General features: G+C 40.4%; 4 protein-coding genes across 4 annotated transcripts in view; 1 reads left to right on the top strand and 3 right to left on the bottom strand.

Annotated features, from left to right (window-relative positions):
* Positions 1-120: 120 nt before the first annotated feature.
* Positions 121-1,515, bottom strand: LOC118111119 (C-C motif chemokine 13). Its single transcript, XM_035159464.2, has 3 exons — positions 1,354-1,515; positions 1,138-1,267; positions 121-430 (listed from the first exon to the last, which is right to left on the bottom strand). Exons 1-3 carry the CDS (start codon positions 1,472-1,474, stop codon positions 331-333), a joined length of 351 nt encoding a protein of 116 aa, XP_035015355.1. The 5' UTR covers positions 1,475-1,515; the 3' UTR covers positions 121-330.
* A 4,103-nt stretch (positions 1,516-5,618) lies between these two features.
* Positions 5,619-9,559, bottom strand: LOC118111111 (gamma-aminobutyric acid receptor-associated protein-like 2). The gene is made up of 4 exons (XM_035159451.2): positions 9,307-9,559; positions 7,303-7,358; positions 7,041-7,213; positions 5,619-6,171 (listed from the first exon to the last, which is right to left on the bottom strand). The coding sequence occupies exons 1-4, from the start codon at positions 9,338-9,340 to the stop codon at positions 6,081-6,083; spliced, it is 354 nt and encodes a 117-aa protein (XP_035015342.1). The 5' UTR covers positions 9,341-9,559; the 3' UTR covers positions 5,619-6,080.
* A 4,833-nt stretch (positions 9,560-14,392) lies between these two features.
* On the bottom strand, positions 14,393-19,840 carry nqo1 (NAD(P)H dehydrogenase, quinone 1). The gene is made up of 6 exons (XM_035164426.2): positions 19,634-19,840; positions 18,124-18,291; positions 17,750-17,880; positions 16,936-17,049; positions 15,483-15,584; positions 14,393-14,897 (listed from the first exon to the last, which is right to left on the bottom strand). The coding sequence occupies exons 1-6, from the start codon at positions 19,635-19,637 to the stop codon at positions 14,565-14,567; spliced, it is 852 nt and encodes a 283-aa protein (XP_035020317.1). The 5' UTR covers positions 19,638-19,840; the 3' UTR covers positions 14,393-14,564.
* Positions 19,841-21,062: 1,222 nt separating this feature from the next.
* Positions 21,063-23,481, top strand: part of LOC118108747 (interleukin-17C-like) — an 8,442-nt gene continuing 6,023 nt past the window's right edge. The window contains exon 1 of the mRNA XM_047340079.1: positions 21,063-21,087. Coding sequence (XP_047196035.1) covers positions 21,063-21,087 — 25 coding nt within the window. The remainder of the gene's footprint in view (positions 21,088-23,481) is intronic.

Here is a 23,481-nt window from a genome sequence, read left to right as displayed (position 1 = left end):
GTGGGGGAGTTGATGTGTAAATATGAAACAGCCTCGTGTCTGAGTGAGCAGAAGGTCGCTCCCTGTCTCAGTTTGGCTCCTGACTCGTGTCCTCCAAAGTAAACAGAGCAGAACACAGAGTACCACAATAAAACTTTTATTCAGAAAGGAGCCGGAGCTCAGGAATATTAAACATGTCAAACATCCTGCAGCAACAACTGAAGAACACACAGTGTCTCATACATGCACAACATGGGTCTGACAGGACGTTTACATTCAGTCCATTAAAGTTGATCAGTAATCATCATTAATAATCAATAACAGACACGTTCATCGTATCAACACAAGAACCTAAATCGTTTCATTAGACTTCTGAAACTCTGACAAACATTTCTGGGCCCAGGTCCAGTTGGGGTCCAAACAAAACTTCTTATCCCTCTTTGTTGTGATTCTGTAAGAGACACGGAGCTCAGTGTTAGAATCACACGGAACAGGAAGCAGCGGCAGAGCCTCAGCAGGAGGTGCAGTCCAATACTGGACTTATATCATATAAATAGATATAATATCATATATATATGATATCATATAAATAGATATAATATCATATATATAACAGATACATTCATAAAATCTCAATATGCTTCATGTGTTAATAACAAACTAACATGCGTTTGTGTTCACAACAAATGTTCCCACTGCCCACTGGTGGCCAAAGTATCAAATAATAATATATGTGTAGATATATATATATATATATGTATATATTATGATTATTTTTACTATTACATCAGATATTAAAAGGGTGGATTATATTGTATAACTGAAGAATAAACATGTAATAAACATTTAATGTCATATCTGCAGGTAGAACAGTGACTGAACAGCGCTCCCTTGTGGAGGGTTTGGTAACTTACATTTAAATTTCTATTTTATTTTACTCCACGACTTCTAATTGACAGCTACAGACACAAGTTTCTTAAAACATGAATATTCTCTTTTCTTTTTTGTTCTGCATGATAGCAAATTGTAATTTTAAATTCTATACTCTTTCTATCTCAGGTAACATCTGTCTGTCACATTCACAGCAAAGTTCATTCATGTTCACAGTCCCTGTTAAATAAAACAACAAATTAACACGTTGTGTATATTTGTACTCACTGTATAGCTTCCTTTTTGCAGTTAATTGGGGTCATCCTCACGTCTTTTATGTACACCTTTCTAATCGCTGTTCGATTGAATCCATCACAACATTTGTCCTTCACCTGCGTCACCTTTATAGCCGCCGGCCCTGTAGACACATCAAATGTAAAGTTGATGCTGAGTTCAGAGGTCAGAGGTCAGAGGTCAGACTGTGTTCGGCTCTCGGACACTTACCGGCAGAGACGTGAAGCAGGAGGCAGATCAGGGTCAGAGGCACCAGAGTCAGAAGCATCTTCATGGTTCTTCCAGAGACAGATGATGTTTTGAATGTGGTCTCAGAGATCTGAGCCTCCATTTATACTCATGTCTCCACTGCCTCATTCGTTGGGTAATTGCTAACTTCTAAGAAACCAACTCTCGTTCCTCTGCTTCTCTTTTTCAAACCGTTATTTTCTGCACTACAGAGAAAATGTTAAGATTCCTCAAAAACCTCTTCACAGAATAACGGGGAGAGTTTGTTCATTCCCTGCAGCTTGTTCCCTGGACAGTCTTTGAATCACAGCTTCTAAACCGACGAGTAGCAACATATTTAATTATTGCTCAAATAATCTCTTGATGCATATTTGTTAGAAGCATTTGAATCGTTTTGAAATGAGCCTGAGTTTGTACTTTTACCACTGCAGCACCATCATTACTATTAGTTTAGCTCTAGTGGTCATTTAGCTTATTTTAACAAAATTATGAGGAATTAACAATAGTAGTTATTGTATATGTGTGGAAAACATTGTGATAAATAACACAACACAGTCAAAGAGTTTGTAAAGTCTCAGCCTCACCGAGGTATAAATGGTGGGATTTGACTTAACAGTAAAACTGAATCAACCTTTTACAATATTTTACATTAGTATAAATATTCCAAACAAACTGAATCACATATAAATGCAATATTTCAAACCTTTCACTGTTATTTCACTACATATGTGTTTGTTCATCATCTCCTGAGTACACTTATCTCATTATTGTACATATACTGTATTTATTATGTCTTCATACTATATTTTGTGTCTCTTTTAAACGATTGCACTCGTTTAACAGTCGAAACAACACACATCTTAAATCTTGAAACTAGTAATACTAGTAGCAATACTGGTTGTAGTATTTGCAGTAATCAGCATCAGTTGTAGTATTAGCAGTAGCACTATAAGCAGTAGTACTATAAGCAGTGTAAGTAGCAGAGTAGTGGTTATAGTACTAGCAGTAGTACTATAAGCAGTGTAAGTAGTATAGTAGTGGTTGTATTATTATAAGTAGTACTATAAGCAGTGTAAGTATTATAGTAGTGGTTGTAGTATTAGCAGCAGTACTATAAGCAGTGTAAGTAGTATAGTAGTGGTTGTAGTGTTAGCAGTAGCAGTGTAAGTAGTATACACTTGGTTGTAGTATTAGCAGTAGTACTACAAGCAGTGTAAGTAGTATAGTAGTGGTTGTAGTATTAGCAGTAGCAGTATAAGCAGTGTACATAGTAAAATAGTGGTTGTAGTATTAGCAGTAGTACTATAAGCACTGTAAGTAGTATAGTAGTGGTTGTAGTATTAGTAGTAGCAGTACTAGCAGTAGCAGTACAAGCAGTGTAAGTATTATAGTAGTGGTCGTAGTATTAGCAGTATAAGTATTATAGTAGTGGTCGTAGTATTAGCAGTATAAGCAGTGTAAGTATTATAGTAGTGGTTGTAGTATTAGCAGTATAAGTATTATAGTAGTGGTTGTAGTATTAGCAGTATAAGTATTATAGTAGTGGTTGTAGTATTAGCAGTATAAGCAGTGTAAGTATTATAGTAGTGGTTGTAGTATTAGCAGTATAAGCAGTGTAAGTATTATAGTAGTGGTTGTAGTATTAGCAGTATAAGTGTTAGTATAGTAGTGGTTGTAGTATTAGCAGTACAAGCAGTGTAAGTAGTATAGTAGCGGTCGTAGTATTAGCAGTATAAGTAGTGTAAGTATTATAGTAGTGGTCGTAGTATTAGCAGTATAAGCAGTGTAAGTATTATAGTAGTGGTTGTAGTATTAGAAGTATAAGTATTATAGTAGTGGTTGTAGTATTAGCAGTATAAGCAGTGTAAGTATTATAGTAGTGGTTGTAGTATTAGCAGTATAGTAAGTATTATAGTAGTTATGTAGTATTAGTATAAGCAGTGTAAGTATTATAGTAGTGGTTGTAGTATTAGCAGTATAAGTATTATAGTAGTGGTCGTAGTATTAGTATTAGCAGTGTAAGTATTATAGTAGTGGTTGTAGTATTAGCAGTGTAAGTATTATAGTAGTGGTCGTAGTATTAGCAGTGTAAGTATTATAGTAGTGGTTGTAGTATTAGCAGTATAAGTATTATAGTAGTGGTCGTAGTATTAGTATTAGCAGTGTAAGTATTATAGTAGTGGTTGTAGTATTAGCAGTGTAAGTATTATAGTAGTGGTCGTAGTATTAGCAGTGTAAGTATTATAGTAGTGGTTGTAGTATTAGCAGTGTAAGTATTATAGTAGTGGTTGTAGTATTAGCAGTATAAGTATTATAGTAGTGGTTGTAGTATTAGCAGTATAAGTATTATAGTAGTGGTCGTAGTATTAGCAGTATAAGTATTATAGTAGTGGTCGTAGTATTAGTATTAGCAGTAGTTCCATTAGCAGATGTGATATTAGTACATTATTCATGTAACACTTTCACTTCTTCATTCAGCAGCAGAAACTTCCTCACGTTACTTTGTCATTCCTCTAACTTTCCTCAGTAGCAGTGAGGAAGTGAAGAGGAACACGTTTCCTCCTCACTTCCTCATGTGAGAGACATTAGATCATTCAGTGGTTTCTTCATCTTCATTTAGAATCATCATCGTTTCTCTGTGTGAAGAACAGAAGTCCATCATTTATATCAAAGACTATTAACAGAGTAAAGTGCTAACATTAGCATGCTAACTTACACAGGTATAATGCTTTCCAAGTTAGGTTCATGCTTTAGCATGCTAATCGCTGCCAATTAGCATGAATCAACGACTCAAAATGAAAAGTTTTAAATGCTCATGTTGCTCAATAAAGAATATTTAATGGCTTTGTCAACGTAGCAAAGGTTTCCACTTAACTGCATTAAGACCAGGTGAGTGAAAACAGGGTCTACTGATCATTTCTGCAGGGGCTTGCATCCATGTGCTGAATTCACATTAAGTCATTAATGGATCTGTCATTAAAAACTTAACGTGATAAAAACTTAACGTGATAAAAACTTAAGTGATAAAAACTTAACGTGATAAAAACTTAGTGATAAAAACTTAACGTGATAAAAACTTAGTGATAAAAACTTAACGTGATAAAAACTTAGTGATAAAAACTTAAAGTGATAAAAACTTAACGTGATAAAAACTTAACGTGATAAAAACTTAAAGTGATAAAAACTTAAAGTGATCAAATGTAATGTGATAAAAACTTAGTGATAAAAACTTAAAGTGATATAATGTAATGTGATAAAAACTTAGTGATAAAAACTTAAAGTGATATAATGTAATGTGATAAAAACGTAACGTGATAAAAACCTAAGGTGATAAAGATGAAACTTGATAAAAATCTAAGGTGATAAAAATGTAACGTGATAAAAACGTAACATGATAAAGATGTAACGTGATAAAGATGAAACTTGATAAAAACTTAAGGTGATAAAAACTTAAAGTGGTAAAAACGTAACATGATAATGGGTTGATTTGACTTGTAATGTAACACATTAATGAGACTAGAAAAGTGTTCATAAATCCATCCATTCAAGTTTCAAATTTACATCTGACGAAATGGTGAGTGACACACGTCATGTTTACATGTCACAGGTCCGAGGAGAGTTCAGGCTCCTCAAGTTCCACGAGATGACGAACTTTACCCTGAACAACAAAGAGGTTCAGTGGAAAACTAACTTCCTTACATCCGTGAGATTCTGTGAGTTTATACCAAGTAAACAGGTTTGTAGAAAGTCACAGAGGAGGAAGTGAAAGTGGGAGACGGAAGGAAAGACTGAGAAAACCAGTTTCACAGACATGGAGAATATTACACTTTTCTACTTTCAATTACAATTTAACCACTGCTTTTACAGCATGAATAGCTGGATACTAATTTTTCGACTTTGCTGTTTGTCTTGTGAGATTAGATTTTATTTTACTCTCACGTGAGACTGATATGAACGTCACTGATCACGGAGTTCTGCTACGTCCCAACAATCCTACACATGATCGTTTAGTTCTTATAGTAGAAATATATCAGAAACGGGAAGTGCTCTGATGATCTAAATTACTCATTTGCCATAAAACAAATCTCATACCAATATTTACTCATATAAATAAATATAAATACATGTTTTGGATTATTGGGCAGACAAGGGAATTTTATAGACTTACTTATTCAATTAGTTGAGAAAATACTTAACTTAATTAAGGTTATTACGCTAGCATGTGCGAAAAAACTAAAACAGAGAGGTTTAATTTGTATATTTTTTATTGGTTAGGTCATCCAGCTACCTTACCTCAAATAATTAAATTAAAATTCTTTTAAATATCATCTTTAAAGAGGAAAGCAGAACTACAAGCAAAACTCATTCACACATATTGTTTAAAATGTGAAATAAAGAAAATCAAGGTTCCTTTTAAAACACTCAAATCACAACATCAAACAAACAATAATTGAAATGTAACACACTATACACGACTGGATCTATGACTCTATAAAGAAGTGGTGCAACACGGGCCAGAACAAACGCGTATGTTCGTCCAGTCAGAGGAGCGCTCAGTCCATCGTCCTGTTGCGTTCATGTCGCTCAATCTCTCCGGGGTTTCCCTCGCTATCTCCAGGGGCCAAGTCAGGGCTGTGATTAGATGTAGGCGGGTGTCTGTGTGGCTGGGCGGCGCCGCAGGTCAGCGGGTCGTGATCCGGCCTCTTGATTTAAAAACCGAAGGTGTTCTCGCCGCTGTAAGCCACGTATAAAAAGCCGTCCTCGTCCTTCTCCTTCTCGTACAGCTGCCCCATCGTGATGCTGAAACAAGGAGACACAGTGATGCTACAAAGACGACAGGCTTTTAAATAAAGCTGCTGTTATTATACACGCATCTGATCAACAAGCAGTTCACCTACTCACACTGATAGTTTAATACTCACTAGAAAACAAATGTGCCTCACAAAGCTCCTCATAAATGCACAATATCTGCAGTGAGCAGCCGTTTAGGAAGTAAATGAAGCTCAAGCTTCATGTTTGGGCTGATTTTAAATAAATACTTTAATGTGTTAAAGTAAATAATGACTGTACTATAATGAAACACATTAAGGGTTGTTTAAATATAAAACATTTAGCATTTCCTAATTTGAACATGGCTCCCGACGCCACCTTGTGTTTCATACTGTCCAGGCAGGGTCAGCTGTTTGGGACACGCTGCTTTCATCCCATTGGTCGTCAGTCTGCTTTGACGATTTGGCTTCATAATCAGACGTGATTGAAACAGTAAGAAGAACATGGATTCACTCGGTTTATCTTCAGGTCGTAATGTACGGTCGCACTGATCCTTAGTGCAGCAGATAAATCCTGTTTATCACTACTGATAAATGTTCTCCTCTTTGTTCTGTGTCACATGGTCAGAAAGACGAGAGGAAATCATCTCCTCGTGGTTTGAATTTAAATAAGATTTCTGGTGACTTATCATTTAACATTTAATGTAACGTCAGCTGTTCAACGTGTCACCACTGATCCTGGTGGAGCTGATGTTTCGTTACTTCTCTTATTTCTGTTTCAGGATTGTGGATTTTTCTTGTTCTCAGATCTCAAGCTCGATGACCCGACCTGATTAAATTAAGTTTTAAACTTTTATTTAAAAAAATGAAAGAACAATAGATATAAAACTGAACTCTGACCTGGACTGAGGCACCGTCTTGTCCACAAACAGGAAGATGGCCTTCTCCGAGGGCAGCTGGATGCGTTTCCTGATGATCCACATGAACTGAGCCACTGTGATGTCGGAGGGGACCAGGTACTTCCTCTTGTCTATGTCCACGATCTGCGATCCCGACACTTTCTCCACGATCACCTGACCGACCACACGGACACGATTACAACCAACAACCAGTGACACAAAGCGGCGGTGTTCAGACGTGAGGCCACATCGTGTTCACTCACCGGGACCCGGTCAGGGTACTTGTTGCGGATTTTGGCGGATTCTATGCATCGATGTTCTGCAGGACAGAGAGCGACATTAGTGTTTGTTCAACAGGAGGAAGTTTGAGATGGGAACAGAAACACACGACTCTCGTGCAATACCTCCACCTCTGTGCCGACACCTTGATGGACAAAGATCGATATTTGACGAGTGGAGTGTGAGAGCTTCTGTGGATCAACACGTGTCGCTGCTGACTGAACCACAACACCCATCAACATGTCGCTTAAAGAGCGGATGTGCAGCTTTTAATGATCAATAAAACATCAGCAAATCAACTCTGATAAAAGCTGCTTCCTTCCTGTAACATCATCTGATTATTCTATGTCCTGGTAATTTGTTCTAAAAGTGAATCTTTTATTATTATTTTATTAATTATACCAACAACCAATACAGGTCATTAACCCCCTCCACGAACGCAGTGTGATATGAAGGCTTGTCGTTTCTCTCAGTTTGATTTCTTGAACAAAGTTATACCAGCGCACAGGGAGATATAATGATTCTCCTTTTTTATGCTTAACTGTCATTTAAAAACTAATCAGTTGATTTAAAAAATAATCAACCATTTACTAGATCATGAAAATAATTGCAGCCTCAATATTATGTAATAATGGTTTTATACTGGTCAGGACAGTTAACATCCTGCGGTTGTTACTTCTGACAATAATGAAGACATTTACAGCCACATGATTAATTATATAAGATGGTTGATTATAAGATTGTAGTATTATTTTGTATAACTGTAAAAGCAGTTGGTCAGTAGAACATACAGTATGATTAGTGTACAGACGAACATGGGAGCTATCAGGGGGGTTTAGGGGTAATGTAGTCGTAACACTGACACTAATAATAACACCGTGGTGGAGGTCTGTGTGTCCTCAGTTAACACGTTTCATGTGTCAGTGCTGCGCCGGTAAATTCAGCTAACGTCAAAAAGAGTTAAAATCTAATTTAAGAGTTTACATAAGATTTTATGAACCACATTTGACGAGAATTTAATTCATTTGTAAGAATCTAATTGTGATTTGAGAAAGTTTAACCTGGTTTTCTTGAATTTAATTTGTGTTAGTTTATTAAAATTAATTTAAAGTCTATTTGACTTCTTTCTCGTCACTTTATATATTGTTTTATGTTTGATATACGTTAAAAACATTACACACAGCGGCTTTAGACATTAGCATGTTCAGCTGTGTATGATGATTAGCTAGAAGCTACCAGCTAGAACATTAGCATGTTTAGCTGTGTTTACTGTGTATGATGATTAGCTACTAGCTAGAACATTAGCATGTTCAGCTGTGTTTACTGTGTATGATGATTAGCTAGAAGCTACCAGCTAGAACATTAGCATGTTTAGCTGTGTTTACTGTGTATGATGATTAGCTAGAAGCTACCAGCTAGAACATTAGCATGTTTAGCTGTGTTTACTGTGTATGATGATTAGCTACTAGCTAGAACATTAGCATGTTCAGCTGTGTTTACTGTGTATGATGATTAGCTACTAGCTAGATCATTAGCATGTTCAGCTGTGTTTACTGTGTATGATGATTAGCTACTAGCTAGATCATTAGCATGTTCAGCTGTGTTTACTGTGTATGATGATTAGCTACTAGCTAGATCATTAGCATGTTTAGCTGTGTTTCCTGTGTATGATGATTAGCTAGAAGCTACTAGCTAGAACATTAGCATGTTCAGCTATGTTTACTCTATATGATGATTAGCTAGAAGCTACTAGCTAGAACATTAGCATGTCCAGCTGTGTTTACTGTGTATGATGATTAGCTAGAAGCTACTAGCTAGTACATTAGCATGTCCAGCTGTGTTTACTGTTAGCTAGAAGCTACTCACGGAAGAAAACAGCAGCCTGAACCCCCCCCCCTCTATCCAAAGCGTCTCTAACTGTGAATAGATGAAAGCCTAAATGAAGCGTCTTCCTCTGAACGGTGGAGTCAGAGGACATCTTGTCTCACCCAGGGAGTGATCCTCTTTGAACATCCATTTCATGTTTCCGGGCTGAGTTCGCTCGACGCAGCAGATTGAAGCAGATTCAGGTGAATTCAGTCTCCGCTGTGTCTCCGGGTGTCTCTGGGTGTCTCTGGGTCTTTTCACGTCTTCACTGCTTCACTGTCCTTCACGTGTTTCCTGTAAACTCTCTGATCGACGCTGAACTCAACAAACAAAACAACAGGCTGCAGACCAGCAGCGATGACGTCACCACAGGACCGTACCATTCCACCTACCCGGGGGGGGGGTACCATGTTCTCTGGTGCCTGTCAGAAGCGGACCTCCGTCCACACGGTCTGTTAAAGGTCCTGTTTCTATGCGTCTGCAGCAGATTTGACTGAATCAAAGTGTCTTAATGTGCAAATACGTGCGTTATAAACATATAAGCATAAGTTTATCGTAACAAACGATCACAACTGAGGCCATAGAAGTAAATGACATAGTCAGACATGACGTTATGGAGATCGTAGGCAACACTAAGCTCAGGTCTTTAGCTTTTCTCTAACATGCTTAGTGAAGCATCACATGCATGGAGCCAAATCCAGGGCAATAGTTTATTGTTTTTTAGGGATTAATATAATTTTGATTCAGTTCTGGAATAGTTTAGAATAAAATATTCATCATCATTTTATACTTTCATATATATTTTTGATATTTGGGGTCTTATAGTTTTCAGTTGCAGATTTAATATTTTCAGATCGAGATCTTATTTTTGTAGAGTTTCTTTTTTTCACTTTCAGATCGTATTTTTTGCGTTGTAGACTTATGTCTTTGATCTGGTGTGGGGGGCTTGGTATCAACTGAGAGGGGCAAGTTTTTTTTTTTAAGGCTTGACCCCCCCACCCACCCGAACAAAGAAGAAGAAGAAGAAGACAGAGATCAAAGCAAGTGGGATTTGTGACATCATCATCAAAGCACTGGCTCCTGCAGGGTTCCTTAAAAAGTATTAGGTTAAAATCAACAAAATTAAGGTCTTCAATCAATCAATCAAATTTTATTTGTATAGCCCATATACACAAATCACAATTTGTCTCATAGGGCTTTACAAATAGTTTTCCTTACATTTGCGACAAAGGATAACATTAGCAGGTGATGCATTTAAGGCTGATAGGAAAATTGTCACATACACACAGTGTCCTACCATAAAAACATCTTTAAAACTTTAATACTGAGATACTGTGAGTTTTGTGTTTCTGACCACGAAACACGGATGGGTGTTGATTTCTTTTATACTGAATATTAAGTTATCATGTGGGCAGAGCAGGACACAGCTATGGAATTGCCATGAGCCTGTGATGCCACAGTAATGTCTCTAAATGTCAGTTGTAGTGTGTTGAACCATTCAACAGTTTAGATTGAGAGAAATGGTGGAGATGTAGAGCTGGTCGTCATCAGCGTAGCAGTGGAAATGGAGACTGTGTCGACGTATGATGTGGCTGAGGGGGAGGATGTAGAGGATGATCAGGAGAGGACCATGCACTAAACTGGGGGATGCCTTGGGAGAGAGGAGCAGTGGAGGAGATGCAGTTATTGAAATAGATGAACTGTTGTTGGGCTGTGAGATATGACCTTAGCCAGGAGAGGGCAGTACCAGGGGCTTTTAAACCATCCACCATCGAACACGCACTCTGCGACGGAGGCAAAGCAGGAGGATACTTGTGGGGACGGCCATCTGCCTCTGTCGATTGGAAGTGTGAGAGAGAGAGAGAGAGGGAGAGAGAGAGGGTAGAGAGAGAGAGAGAGGGTGGAGAGAGAGACGGGGAGTGGCTGCAGGTGGAGATTACCCAGGAGACAACTGTCTACATCAACAACCATTTGGTGCCTTAATCCTCAAGAGATCATGGACCTGATATATAAACCCGGTGCATCTGTAGATGACTGATGACCTTTGGGCGTGCTTGTGACCTTGTCATCAGAGCAGGGAGATGGCGGGCTCTGGTTCTCTGGACGATCGGCAGCCTCTGCACTCGTTTGCTGCATTTGGGGCCGACTGGGAAGGTCGAAGGACCTCTTTGTCACTGGACGACGTTTTGCTTTGTGGAGTTCTTTATTCAAATTTTCTACCTCCAACTTTTTCTCTTTGAGTAATTTGATGAAATGAACCCTCAACATGTGCACATGCTCCTGTGCTTTCATCAGCTGCTGTTGTAAACGTTTGACCTCCATACGGGAACTCTCATGGCGCATTTCACTGAGATGCAACTTTTTATTCAGACAGTAGATGCGAAGCTGGTAGTCTTCCTGGGTTTCCTCACCCACCCTCACTTTATCATAATTTGGGTAGTGTTCTTTCATATTCTGTACCCCCATTTTGACTTTCTTGGGGTCATTGATAACACGGACACATGACTCTACATCCGCGTTGACACGGAGCATACGTGTCCCTAGTATTCTGGTCTCGTCCTGCTTCTTGTTCAGCTCTTTCTCGCTGACCTTTAATTTACTGATTAAAAGTCTCTTAGTTTCAGTCAGTGTGTCATTTTGTTGCTTGGTCTCAGTCAGATTTTCTTGCATTTCCTTAAATTTCTCTTTTTCTGTCTGTCTTTCCTCCTCCAGTCGCTTGATCTTTCTCCTCAGTGCATTAACTCCCGACTGTAGAAGAAAGTTGGTTTCCTTTTCAGCGGCCATCTCACACCCCACTGCTCTCATTCCCTCTTTGACAACATCTATCTCCTCAACTTTGTTTGAGAGAACTGCACATTTCTTGGAGGTAGAGATCAGTAGACGGTTCAATGCCAGTTTCTCCTTCTCCAAGTCTTTGATCCTCTCAGCCTGCTCGGTTATTATTTTATACTGCTCCATTTTCTTGAAGACAGCATCATTTTTATCAGTCTTCCTCCCCTGTTTCTCGTTCTCAATAACTTTGTCCTTTTGGGACAGTTCGTCTTTGAGGTTCTCAACTACCCTTTTCTTCCCTTTCTCCAACTGAACGAGCTCCTTTTGGAGGTTTAACACCACATGCTCAAGTCGTTTTGCCTGTTTTTTCATGTCCATGAATGCATTCTGTGTTTGGATCGCCATCGTCCTGCATGCATCCATCCTTCTTTGCATGTGTACGACCACTGAATCCCTCTCTCTTTCAACCTCTGCTATTGCCGCTCTGTATTGCGTATGGATGTCAGCTAACATTTGTCTGGTCTCTGCATGTGTTAAGCTCTTTTGGTATAATGTTTCTCTTAAGTCAGCTTTGTCCTGCTCATTTTTTTGAATCTCATTTTGGCTTTCCTTCAAGCTCTTCTCCAGGTCCTCCTCCCTTCTTTTGCCATCTTCCAGCTTCTTCTGGAGATCCTTAATTTCTACCTCAAGCGTGTCTATAACCTTGGCTTTGTCGATATCTCTCTCTTTCCACCAATCATTGAATTCATCGTGTTTTGATTTTAACTTATCCCTCTGCCACCTGGCATATTTGCCAGAAGACTGCTGTGAGTGTAGTCTGTCAGAATGTTCCTCCATTACTGTTTCACTGGTAGTTGGATTTCTGAAAGAATTTCTGATCTACTCAATTCCAAAGTCAAACATTATAATTGTTCTTCTGTATTTGGTTTATTGTCTGTGAAACAAAAGCCAACCCCCTTTAAATAATACGTATTCTTTCTTTCCTATGATCATGACCTTTTACTTTCCTTTTGATCTTACTTCCTGATGCCCAAGAACTAAGACTATGTGACATAATTATGTGATGTTTTGTCACAACCTAGTGTGCATTGCCTTGTTTTTAATCCTGTCTCTGTTCTGTCATTTCAGATCCAAATCACAAGCCTCAGAGCTTCAAATCTGTCCCAAGACCTTCTGACATTAAAGTCAAATTCATATTTGTTTATAAGTTGTATCCTTTTTTTCTTTCAATATTTGAGTTTTGATATCATTAGTGATGATTATTATTATTATTATTTTGACAAATATTTGAATTGACTTGTCATTTTCAGTCTGGTCATCAAGTTAAGTCAGTTTCATATATATGGTCCAAAATCACAAATGTGCCTCAAAGGGCTTTACAATCTGTACAGTATACAACAATAATGATACATTTTATCTGTATAGCATAATTTGAATAAAATAGTCCTCAGATACTTGATATGGGTTTAATTGAACCTCGGGCTGCGGAGCAGCACTGAGCGGGCCTGACTTCGCAAGTGCTCGGGCCCTGATGCGGCCGCGGAGGAGGGCGGACGGGGACCGGGCGAAATGTTTCTGTGTTGTGTGTGTTTTGTGCAGCATGGGTGGATAAACGCTCCACTTCCTGTGTCCGTCACGCAATGCCGAACCACAGCCACCAATCATGCATCACGGTCCACGCCATCAAGTGCAGACGTTTAAAGATTGAAACGAGGCTTTCTTCTTGTTGCCAGTGCGTGGCCCTATAACTATCATTATCACTACATACAGACTATAGATCTGTTCAGGTCAAAAACACTCAGATCATATAAATCTTCCACCTTTGCAACATCTAAGACATCAAAGGAATCTATGACCACTGACACTGTGACTTTATACAGATACAACAACCTCGTGTTTTGATGGCGTGTAGTCAAAGTTTGACGCCACGCCACGGTCACACCGTGTGACGAAAACAAAAAAGTCAATGTAGTTTTAATCTCCATGTTGATGAGATGACCCTCACCGAGTTTGAAGTAAAATTCACAACGTGTAAAGTGGGCAAAATGGCCACTAATTCCAAAATTGCAGATTTCCTGTTGCTTTTTTCAAAATGCTCCTTGAGACTCTGGTCGAATTCCGTGAAGATCGGTGAAAGCGAAGTAAGGAGCTGCATTTTGCCACGCCCATTTCAAATTACTCCAGAATACGTACATTTTCACCACTTTTGAACTTTCTGCAAACTTTGGTGAGTTTTCAAGCATGTTTATGCCCTGAAAGAGCCAATTCAGTTGCCCGAAGAATAATATGAATCATGTGAATTTCCACAGGGCCTTCGCTCGTGCTCGGGCCCTAATAACCCAAAACACAGTAATAAAGCAATACACTTCAGGGGGAGCAACAGAGGACAGAGAGAAATAGAATAGACACAAATAACCAGAAAAAAATATCCAGAAGTAGAATTCAAAATTTTAGTTGAGTAAAAGTACCAAAAGCTCGATCATGGAAATGTGGTCAGCTTGAGTATGAACATACTCATCTTCAGCACAAAAAACTAAGTGCTTAAGTAAATGTTACTCTCCACCACTGCCAATAATCAGCATAATATGACTCAATATGTGTATGTGAATTAAAAGTTTTTTGCTTCGTTTTCATCTGCGGGCTGAGCGGTGGTCTGGTTGTCGGGCGGCAGTGGTTTTCCCAGGTGGTGGCCCGTGGTGATGCCGTAGGGCTGCGACTCTTGTTCCTCCTTCACTTTGGGCCACAGTGAGAACCCCCCCTGGAAGCTGAGGTCAAACAGCTCACAGGGAGCAAAGGTCAACGGCTTCTCCGCCAGCAGTCCTTTCAGTCGCGTTCGCCACCCTTCCAGCAATGTGGTTCGCACAGGGGGGGGACAATGAGCCGGACTCCAGAATATCTGAGGAGCAAGAACCTGAAATCCACAGAAGTGCAGAGTGCCATTCTGAGGGAAACCAACAGAGCAGCACGTTAACATCCGGCCACCAGCACACAATGTTTGACATCGTTCATTTTAGATGAGAATGGTTTCTGGAGTCTTTGTTCCTGACATCAAAGACACCTGTGGCCAAGGCTGAACAGGTCAAACAAGCCCCTCCCCTCTTATCTCTATAAAGCTGCTTTCAGACCTGCACTCAGGGGCTGTTTGTGACTGACAGTTTCTCTGGCTTCTCTGATTTCTGAATGACTGAAATCCATCACAGAAATAAACTTTTGATATGTGCTTTGTTGTTTTTAGTTCTGCTATAATGAAGGAGACAGGTTTATGCGCTATTCAGCTAGCCACCAGGGGGCGATCCTCATGATTTGACTTCACTTTTGTTGTTATGTCGTCCATCTTTATTTACAATCAATCGAATCTCACACAGATGAAGGTTAGAAGAAAACGCACAGATCTTAGTATTTTGGCTTTTTGATACAGATTTCATCACAATAATTCACACTGGAGATGGAGAACACTCTCTGAATTTAACAGAACACTTTCACCTCAACATCTGGGATTCCTGTCTTCGCGATGTGCGATAATTACCTGCAGAGGCCACAGTGTGATGTTGATGTCTCCGTTGATGCCGTCAGGGCGGAACATCGTCTGTGTTGCTCCAGTCGTGAAGGACAACATGGCTTTCTTATCCTTCATGGAAACAATAGATTCAAATGTTTATTTAGAATGATGAGTGGAATCCCTGAAATGATTTTATGCAATATACATATTTACACAATATAAATAAACTGTGTATGAATTTCCCTTTGCATCAATACAGTATTTATCTATGTCTGCATCAGCTGAGGTCTAACTTCAGTTGTGCACCTTAGCGCCATCAAGTGTTTTGTTCTTGAACTTGAGGGGACGCTGAGGCTAAAGGTAAATCTGACTGGCTACTGGCTTGTATGGCAGAACTATGGAAGTACTATGGAAGCCATGTGGTCGCTCAGTAGATCAGACATGGTTACCTCTTTGCCTTTTTAAACTAAACACTGTGCCAGTTTAGAACATAGGACAAGATGGAGAATAAGATTAGATAAGAAATCCTTTATAAGTCCCACAACGGGAAAATCTGCAGTGTAACAGCAGCAAGAGTCAGAAAGACAAAAAATATATACAAATATAGAAACATATGAATATCCCTTGTATGTTCTATCTCACTAATTAATGCCTAGCGCCAGTTGATGTAATTGGATGTTAGTGACCACCAGCAGATGTTAGGGACATGTCTTCAGTTGTGTACTTTAGTGTCATTAGGTGTTTCAGACTTTTAAATCATAAGACACCCTCTTCTGAGGCCGGCCCCCCACAGGTTGATCTGGGTGCATGTCTCTAGCATCCTGGGGCCCAGTTGGGATCTTTCCTCCTGATCCAGAGCCGTTGGCTGCAGTGTTCTTCAGTGTGGGATATTTCTTTTATGGTCTGGAGCAGGACCTGTCCATGGATCCCAGATCTTTGAGCAACCTGATGGTGGATGTTGGAATGAAACTCCTGCAGCCGACCTCCACAGGTCAAACTATTGCTTTCCAGCCACGTCGCTCTGCCTCAAATGCCATGTCTGAATACCGCAGTCTTTTCTGGGTGAGGGAAGGACGTCGTAGGTTGCTCTAAGCAGGAAGCTAGTTCCCCACCGGTCCTTCCAGCTGATCTGTCTTTTCTCTATTCTCTCCCCTCTCATCCACTGCCCCTGTTCTTGTAGTAAAAGTCCTGTTGACTAGATTCTGTTGGAACAGTAAATAAACAGACTGAAGTCCAACATTACCTGATGTCCCAGATTACCTGATTCACCCAATTAAAGTTCGATGTAGTAGTTGTGGTCGATGTGACCCTATCACAGGATGGTCTCTAATAAGTATTTAACTCATTTAGAAACAGGCTCTTTGTTTCTGCTTAGTCCACCAGAGACCTGGTTGTAAAAACATGATCTCGTTTGAGTTTTATTTGTGTATATTTTAAATTACTCTCTGTTGGTTGAAAACATCTTCTTCCTGATACAGACCTTGAAAATACCATTATTGTACATCTTTTCCAGGGAGAAGGCGAAGCCTTGTGTGAGAACTCGGTCCATCCAGCCCTTCATGATGGCAGGCACACTGAACCAATACAGAGGAAACTGCAGGAAGACACAGGACAGGTATGAGGTCAAGTATTCACGTTACCAGCTTCACACTTGAGTGTTGTTCAGGGACCAGTGAAGTTCAGTGTTCAGTTTGCTCTGATTCAGTCTGTGGTTTGGAGGCACCTGACGCAGGTTTACCCAAACCCAAGGACTCGTGACCTGACCTGCGACCCGTTCAGATCCATGTGTCACATAGTTTATCAGACCCCGGCTTGTTTCCCTCTTTTAAGATTATGAGTAATACCTGAGCGGATCAGCAATTAGCAATGCTAATGCTAACAGCACACAAGGATTTGTTATTAAGTTTAGCTTAAGTTATCTTTGTTGTGAGAGATGAAACAAAACTGAACAGTGGCGTCGCTGGGACAGCAGGGGGCGAGATGACGAGCTACGCCGTTTTATCAACAAAAGAGAAGTAACGCAAAACCTGTGATCTGATGCTTGATAGTGATTCAGGCTCAGATCCAGAATTTCTCAGTTCTGGATCGTAGCTTTCAGGCCTTTGCAGGTAGCTGCGTCTTTCTGGTTCAGGCATGAATTGTTTACTTGTGAAAACCTCTGATATGAATAAACAGAATAAAGTATTTAGTTCAACGTGTTCAGATTCAGTCTAAACATGGTGAGGTCTCAGGTGTGAGGCTGCAGAGTCAGGCTCCTCCCCCTGAACACGACAAACCAAAAGGGAGAAACTCACCTGGAAGATGATGAGCTCCGCCTCTTCTACTTTGCGTTGCTCGGCAACAATGTCGTCACTGAGGCGACCTTCCATCCAGGCGTGCATGGTCTCCTCTCCGTACTGGAAAAGTGAGCAGTTCTTCAGATCACCTGGAAAAGATAAAGTAGTTACGCTGATTCCCGTTGATTCCTCTGCGCTCAGGAGCTGTTTGTTGAGACTCAGGCTCACGTTCATCGCTCTGCTGCCCCGAATCCTCCAGAGCAGCTAATGTGGAGGCAAACAAGCTCCGGCACTGGCCAATCAAATCACCTCCTCCATGTTAGCAAATGGGACATGGACCAAACTATAAAATCAAATCACATAACAAAGGGGAGTGGGGGGGGGGTAATCACCGCTGACGTCATCCCGCGTGGCGTTGGCTCTGAAGTTCATGGCGTACAGGTCGGACACGATGACCGTGTATCCCTGTTCCGTCAGCTCCTGAACGGCCACGTCTCGGACCGCGGCGTTGAACGAGCCCGAGCTCTGGTGGGCGAACACGATCAGAGCTGTCTTCTGAGCTGCTCACACACACACACACACAGACACACACACACACACACACACAGACACACACGCACACGCACACACACACACACACGCACACACACACACACACACACACACGCACACGCACACACACACACACACACACGCACACACACACACACACACACGCACACACACACACGCACACACACACACGCACACACACACACACACACACGCACACACACGCACACACACACACGCACACGCGCACACGCACACGCACACGCACACACCCACACACACGCACAGGCACACGCGCACGCACGCACAGGCACACGCCGCACAGGCACACGCGCACGCACACACCCACACACACACCCACACACACACACACACGCGTTGTCAGTTAAAAGATTCCAGTTATAAAGTGCTGACTCACAGAAACAGTTATAATCCTATAAACCTCACACATATAACAGTGAAACTCTGCTCCTGTATACATGTGAGTAATATTCTAATGATATATAAAATGACATACTGGGTAATGTTCTGTGTTTTACTGTTAATACTTAGAAAAGTACATTTTCCTCGTTAGTGACGCTCAGTCATGTTGTAACCTTGGTTCTCTGAGTGTAGAGACTGACACAGAGCAGCACCGAGCTCTTTGTGGACGCTGCACCTCTGGATGCAGAGTGACTCAGAGCGGTGAAACGTGTCGGACGAGTCCACGCTGACGCTCGGGCGTCTTCACCGTGATTCAAATCAAAGGTGTGATCAGAGAACAAAGACACTATGAGCTCAATGTTCCTGGAAAGATAAAAGAGACGAGGACGGAGACTTTTTCATCCTTTTCATTTCTGATTCATGTTTTTATCACTAATCCCACATTCAGTTGTTTTTAACTCTCAGCTTTTGTTTTGTTAATTTTGTGATTTTCTGTTGGAAATGTGTTGTGAATATTTAAAAAATAAAATCTAATGATTTGAAGGCAGCATAAATTTCCAGTGACATTTTTACTTTTAAAGAATTAGATAAATTGAATCTCTCTCTATTGTCACTAACTTACTGTATAGTGTTATACATTATTTTTAAATTATTAATTCTTATTAAGTGTTGTTACAATCAGTGAAGCAATGGAATTAAAATTAAATTAAAAGTATATTTAATTATGAATGAAAATAGTGAAATAGTGAAAATTTGAAATCCTATTTCATTTGAAAAGGTCACAACTGATTAAACACTAAAGTGACAGATTTATGTATTTTCAGTCACAATCTTTAAGTTTTAGAGAAACAAACATCCAAATGTTCTTTGTCTTTGTTGTTTGGCAGGTGAACAGGAAGTGGAGGCAGTAAATCAGCGGACACTCACCCATTCCGTGCGTCTGCTGGATCCGTCTGTGGCGTGGACCTGGTTCCTGACGACTCTTATAGATCCCAGAGTTTTGTTCGCGTGAGAAACATGGTCAGAGATCCCATCTACACATCTACACATCTACACATCTACACGTCTACACATCTACACATCTACACATCTACACATCTACACGTCTACACACTGTGGAAGGACAGAAATGCTGTCATGTTGTAGGACCGGTTCTGTGTGTGTGTGTGTGTGTGTGTGTGTGTGTGTGTGTGAGAGTGTGTGTGTGTGTGTGTGTGTGTGTGTGTGTGTGTGTGTGTGTGTGTGAGTGTGTGTGTGTGTGTGTGTGTGTGTGTGTGTGTGTGTGTGTGTGTGTGAGTGTGTGTGTGTGTGTGTGTGTGTGTGTGTGTGTGTGTGTGTGTGTGTGTGTGTGTGTGTGTGTGAGTGGGAGTGTGTGTGTGTGTGTGTGTGTGTGTGTGTGTGGAGTCACTGGTGAATAAGATTGGTTTCATTTGGCCTGGAAAAGAATGTTTGGGTCACTTACAGAGGATTATGGGATGGAGTCATGTGGCTCAGTAAAAGCTTTAATCTGATTTAACTTCTTCTAATGAGAAGGAAAGTGGAGGAAGGCGTCGGCTCAGTAAAACCTGAGCTGCTCAGTCAGGTCCTCGTGTTTGATGTCACCTGTCACCAGCTCCCATGGCTCAATGCTCTGGTCTGAGCTGCAGAGGAGACAAAACAAAGCAACTCATATATAATATGATATAATATGATATGATGTGATATGATGTGATATGATGTGATATAATAATAACACAGTCTGTCTTAATAGGGCAACACTATTTGCATGTCTCTATGTTACTCAAAGAATATTTCGACCACACCAACCAAATGTTTAAATGTTGGGCTGACATCTGTCAATAACCCTGTTACCCGCCAATCATCAATCATAGAGTGTAAATAAAGATGGCCGACGTGTCTCCACTTCCTCCTACTGTCATTGATTTCAGCTTCCGATGTTTTCACTCTGAACGCTGCGCTCACACTCACACATCCACCGCTTGTGCTTAGTTTTTCTCTGCTTGTGCTTAAACTGTGTCACTCAGATATTTTGTTGCTTGCACTCTAATCTAATCTAATTTCTCGCTGTAGCTCAATATTTCATCAACTGATTCCACATTACACAGCCTCACAAACATGTTCAGCTCCTTTTCCTCACGTCTTTAAACCTTTCACTGAACCTGAAGGAGTTCTACAAACTCCCGTTGAACTTGCATCAACATGTTCGGACTGGAAAAGAGCTACTGCAGCAAATTCGTATGTTTTCCTGCAGCTGCGAGACAGACACGTATGTAATGTGGCAGGAATGTCACATGGTCACTTGTGTCAGCTGCTGATCACCTGGTGGAGTCGGCTCAGGTTACCTACCTGAGGGGACATGTTTCAGACGCCTCCCCCTACAGGTCAGGAGTGTAACTGTGTCTTTAACTTTTCATTCACATTCACTTCATCCATTTACAAAGAAAACATTGCATCATAAACTTCATGTGATTATTACCTTTCACAGCTTCATGACCCAAAGACCAGAAATCAATCTAATCAGTCTGTCCGTCCGTCCGTCCGTCTGTCCGTCTGTCAGTAGTCTCGCTCGCCTGCTCCCCGCCGCCCGTCCTTGTCGTGTTTGTCTGTCAGTCCGGCAGTCGTCTGTCTGTCTGTCAGTCGTCGTCTGTCTGTCCGTCCGTCTGTCTCGTCCGTCCGTCTGTCTCGTCTGTGTCGTCTCTGTCTGTCTGTCTGTCTGTCTGTCCGTCCGTCTGTCTGTCCGTCCGTCTGTCAGTTAGTCTCTCTGTCTGTCTGTCTGTCAGTTAGTCTCTCTAAACCTGAATTCACCGTATATACTTATATATGAATATTATATACTTGGTATAGTTTACATTTATTTGTATTTAATTCAATTATCTGTAATAACCTACTTATCACTTGCTGTTTTTGACGATCTGCTGCTGCAACCAGTGGATTTCAGTTTTATTTGTCTCTTATCTTTAAAAATGTTTGTTTTATCTAATATTAGCAAAGTGCTATTGTTCAACACTATTACTTTGTTATATCTTTTATATATTAAATGTTATGAGCTGACTGGGCTTCTTCATGTCTGTGGAGCCTCAGTGTTCTTCAGGATTGAATATGACTCCAGATAAAAACTATGAATAGCTGAGTATTATTCATGTGTTCCAGAGGCTGGATGTCCGGCTCCTTCCTGTTTCCACTTCATGCTTCTCACTTTGTGACACTTTGTTTTTCAGGCTCAGCAGGTGAACCAGAAGTGCAGCGGCCTGAGAGACTCGCTGACTGGATTACAATCCTCCGCAGGTCCACAGCAGAAAGATCCTGGCGTGTTCCTGGATCTCATTATTTCCCTCCAACATCATTAGCTTTTATACAAAGTGAAAAATTCTGTCGAATCAGACGAGCTCCACTAGTCCGGAGTCAAACTGGAGCAAATCAAACTCACATCATGACTTTTCTCCACCAAGGTTGAACAATCCTTCACATTGATATTCTGTTATATAAGATAATACAAGAAATATACACGTCTTCATGCAAAAAATATGACAAAATACGAACGCTGCCACCTTGTGGTGATGACGTCAATGACTGAATGTGTGCAGTAGTGCAGTTTTTTTATCATCAAATAACTAATTTAATCCAAACTGATCAGAAACACTTGAACACACATCAGTGAGATGAGAACGACCTGAAATGACAGAAACATCTTTACAAACTTTTATTTAACGTCTACTTTGATTTGTTAGTTTGGTCCATGTCCCATCTGCTAACATGGAGGAGGTTATGAACTGTACTGCAGCCAGACACCAGGGGGCGGTAGAGATGTTTTGGCTTCACTTTAGGGAGCAGTCATGTGATGCCCTCTATGTTTGTCTACTGTTAATAAAGTTTATTTTGTGCCTTGAGATAATGTATATTATCTGACTGTATATATACAGTCAGATACAGCAGTATATAGAGATAATGCTGTAAAAGAAGTTAAAGGTAGAAATAAAACACTTCTATTGTGTTTTAATATTCACTTTTAAAACTGAAAACAGCAGCTGGATTGTTTTGTTTGTGACGTTTGTGTGTAAGAATATTTATCACTAAGGTTCACGTCTCTATTGAGAATATTTATCAGATATTATTAGGTGAGTTCATTTCTTGGTATAAAAGGTAAACTATGAAAATAAGCTTGTTACTTGTATGTGGAGAACAGTGGAGACGCTGATACCTGCAGATCTGAGACCAGTTTGGTCCCAGACTTTTCTACTTGTGTGTCTTTGCTGCATGTGGGCGACTGGGCAGTGATGTGTCCAGCCGGGGTGTCAGGTTCCAACAGAGAAGAGTTCAAGCTCCGTTTGTGTGTCGGATGTGCAACCTCTGGAGACACACACAGACACACACACTCACACACACACACAACCTCTGGTTGAAGTTCTGTGCAAATCAATGGCGGGTGAATAATTTGCAGTTTCAACATGTCTGACTCTTGACTCAACTTGATAGAATAAAAAAAACTAATATATATATATTATATATAATATATGGGGATCAAACCTCTTCGTACCACATTCCGCTCACCAATGTGTCAAACCATGTTCGATACCGTCTTCTTCTCATAATCTTCTCTTTGTTTCTGGAATCACTGACAGCTGCCGTAGAGCCTCTGAGCAAAGCTTCTGAAGAAAGTGCAGCAGGTGATTTAACCTTTTTTTGTAAAGTCAATGGTTTTAATCATAGACTGAAAACAGGAAGTAAACAGGTAGAAAACAGGAAGTAAACAGGAAGTCTCTAATTATCCCAGAGAC

Source organism: Hippoglossus stenolepis, chromosome 1 (assembly GCF_022539355.2).
Source record: "Hippoglossus stenolepis isolate QCI-W04-F060 chromosome 1, HSTE1.2, whole genome shotgun sequence".
Classification (NCBI taxonomy): domain Eukaryota; kingdom Metazoa; phylum Chordata; class Actinopteri; order Pleuronectiformes; family Pleuronectidae; genus Hippoglossus; species Hippoglossus stenolepis.
This window is presented reverse-complemented; position numbering and strand designations above follow the sequence as displayed.

Excerpts from the sequence above, each read along its gene's own strand:
- LOC118111119 (XM_035159464.2), bottom strand. The coding sequence starts at position 1,474 with ATGGAGGCTCAGATCTCTGAGACCACATTCAAAACATCATCTGTCTCT. Across the intron at positions 1,268-1,353 it reads CCTGCTTCACGTCTCTGCCG|GGCCGGCGGCTATAAAGGTG; the intron begins GTAAGTGTCCGA and ends ATGTGTCTACAG. Across the intron at positions 431-1,137 it reads TGCAAAAAGGAAGCTATACA|AATCACAACAAAGAGGGATA; the intron begins GTGAGTACAAAT and ends TGTCTCTTACAG.
- LOC118111111 (XM_035159451.2), bottom strand. The coding sequence starts at position 9,340 with ATGAAATGGATGTTCAAAGAGGATCACTCCCTGG. Across the intron at positions 7,359-9,306 it reads CAAAGAGGATCACTCCCTGG|AACATCGATGCATAGAATCC; the intron begins GTGAGACAAGAT and ends TCTGTCCTGCAG. Across the intron at positions 7,214-7,302 it reads AGTACCCTGACCGGGTCCCG|GTGATCGTGGAGAAAGTGTC; the intron begins GTGAGTGAACAC and ends GTGGTCGGTCAG.
- nqo1 (XM_035164426.2), bottom strand. Across the intron at positions 15,585-16,935 it reads ACAATAATGGTATTTTCAAG|GATAAGAAAGCCATGTTGTC; the intron begins GTCTGTATCAGG and ends GTTTCCATGAAG. Across the intron at positions 14,898-15,482 it reads TCACACTGTGGCCTCTGCAG|AATGGCACTCTGCACTTCTG; the intron begins GTAATTATCGCA and ends GGTTTCCCTCAG.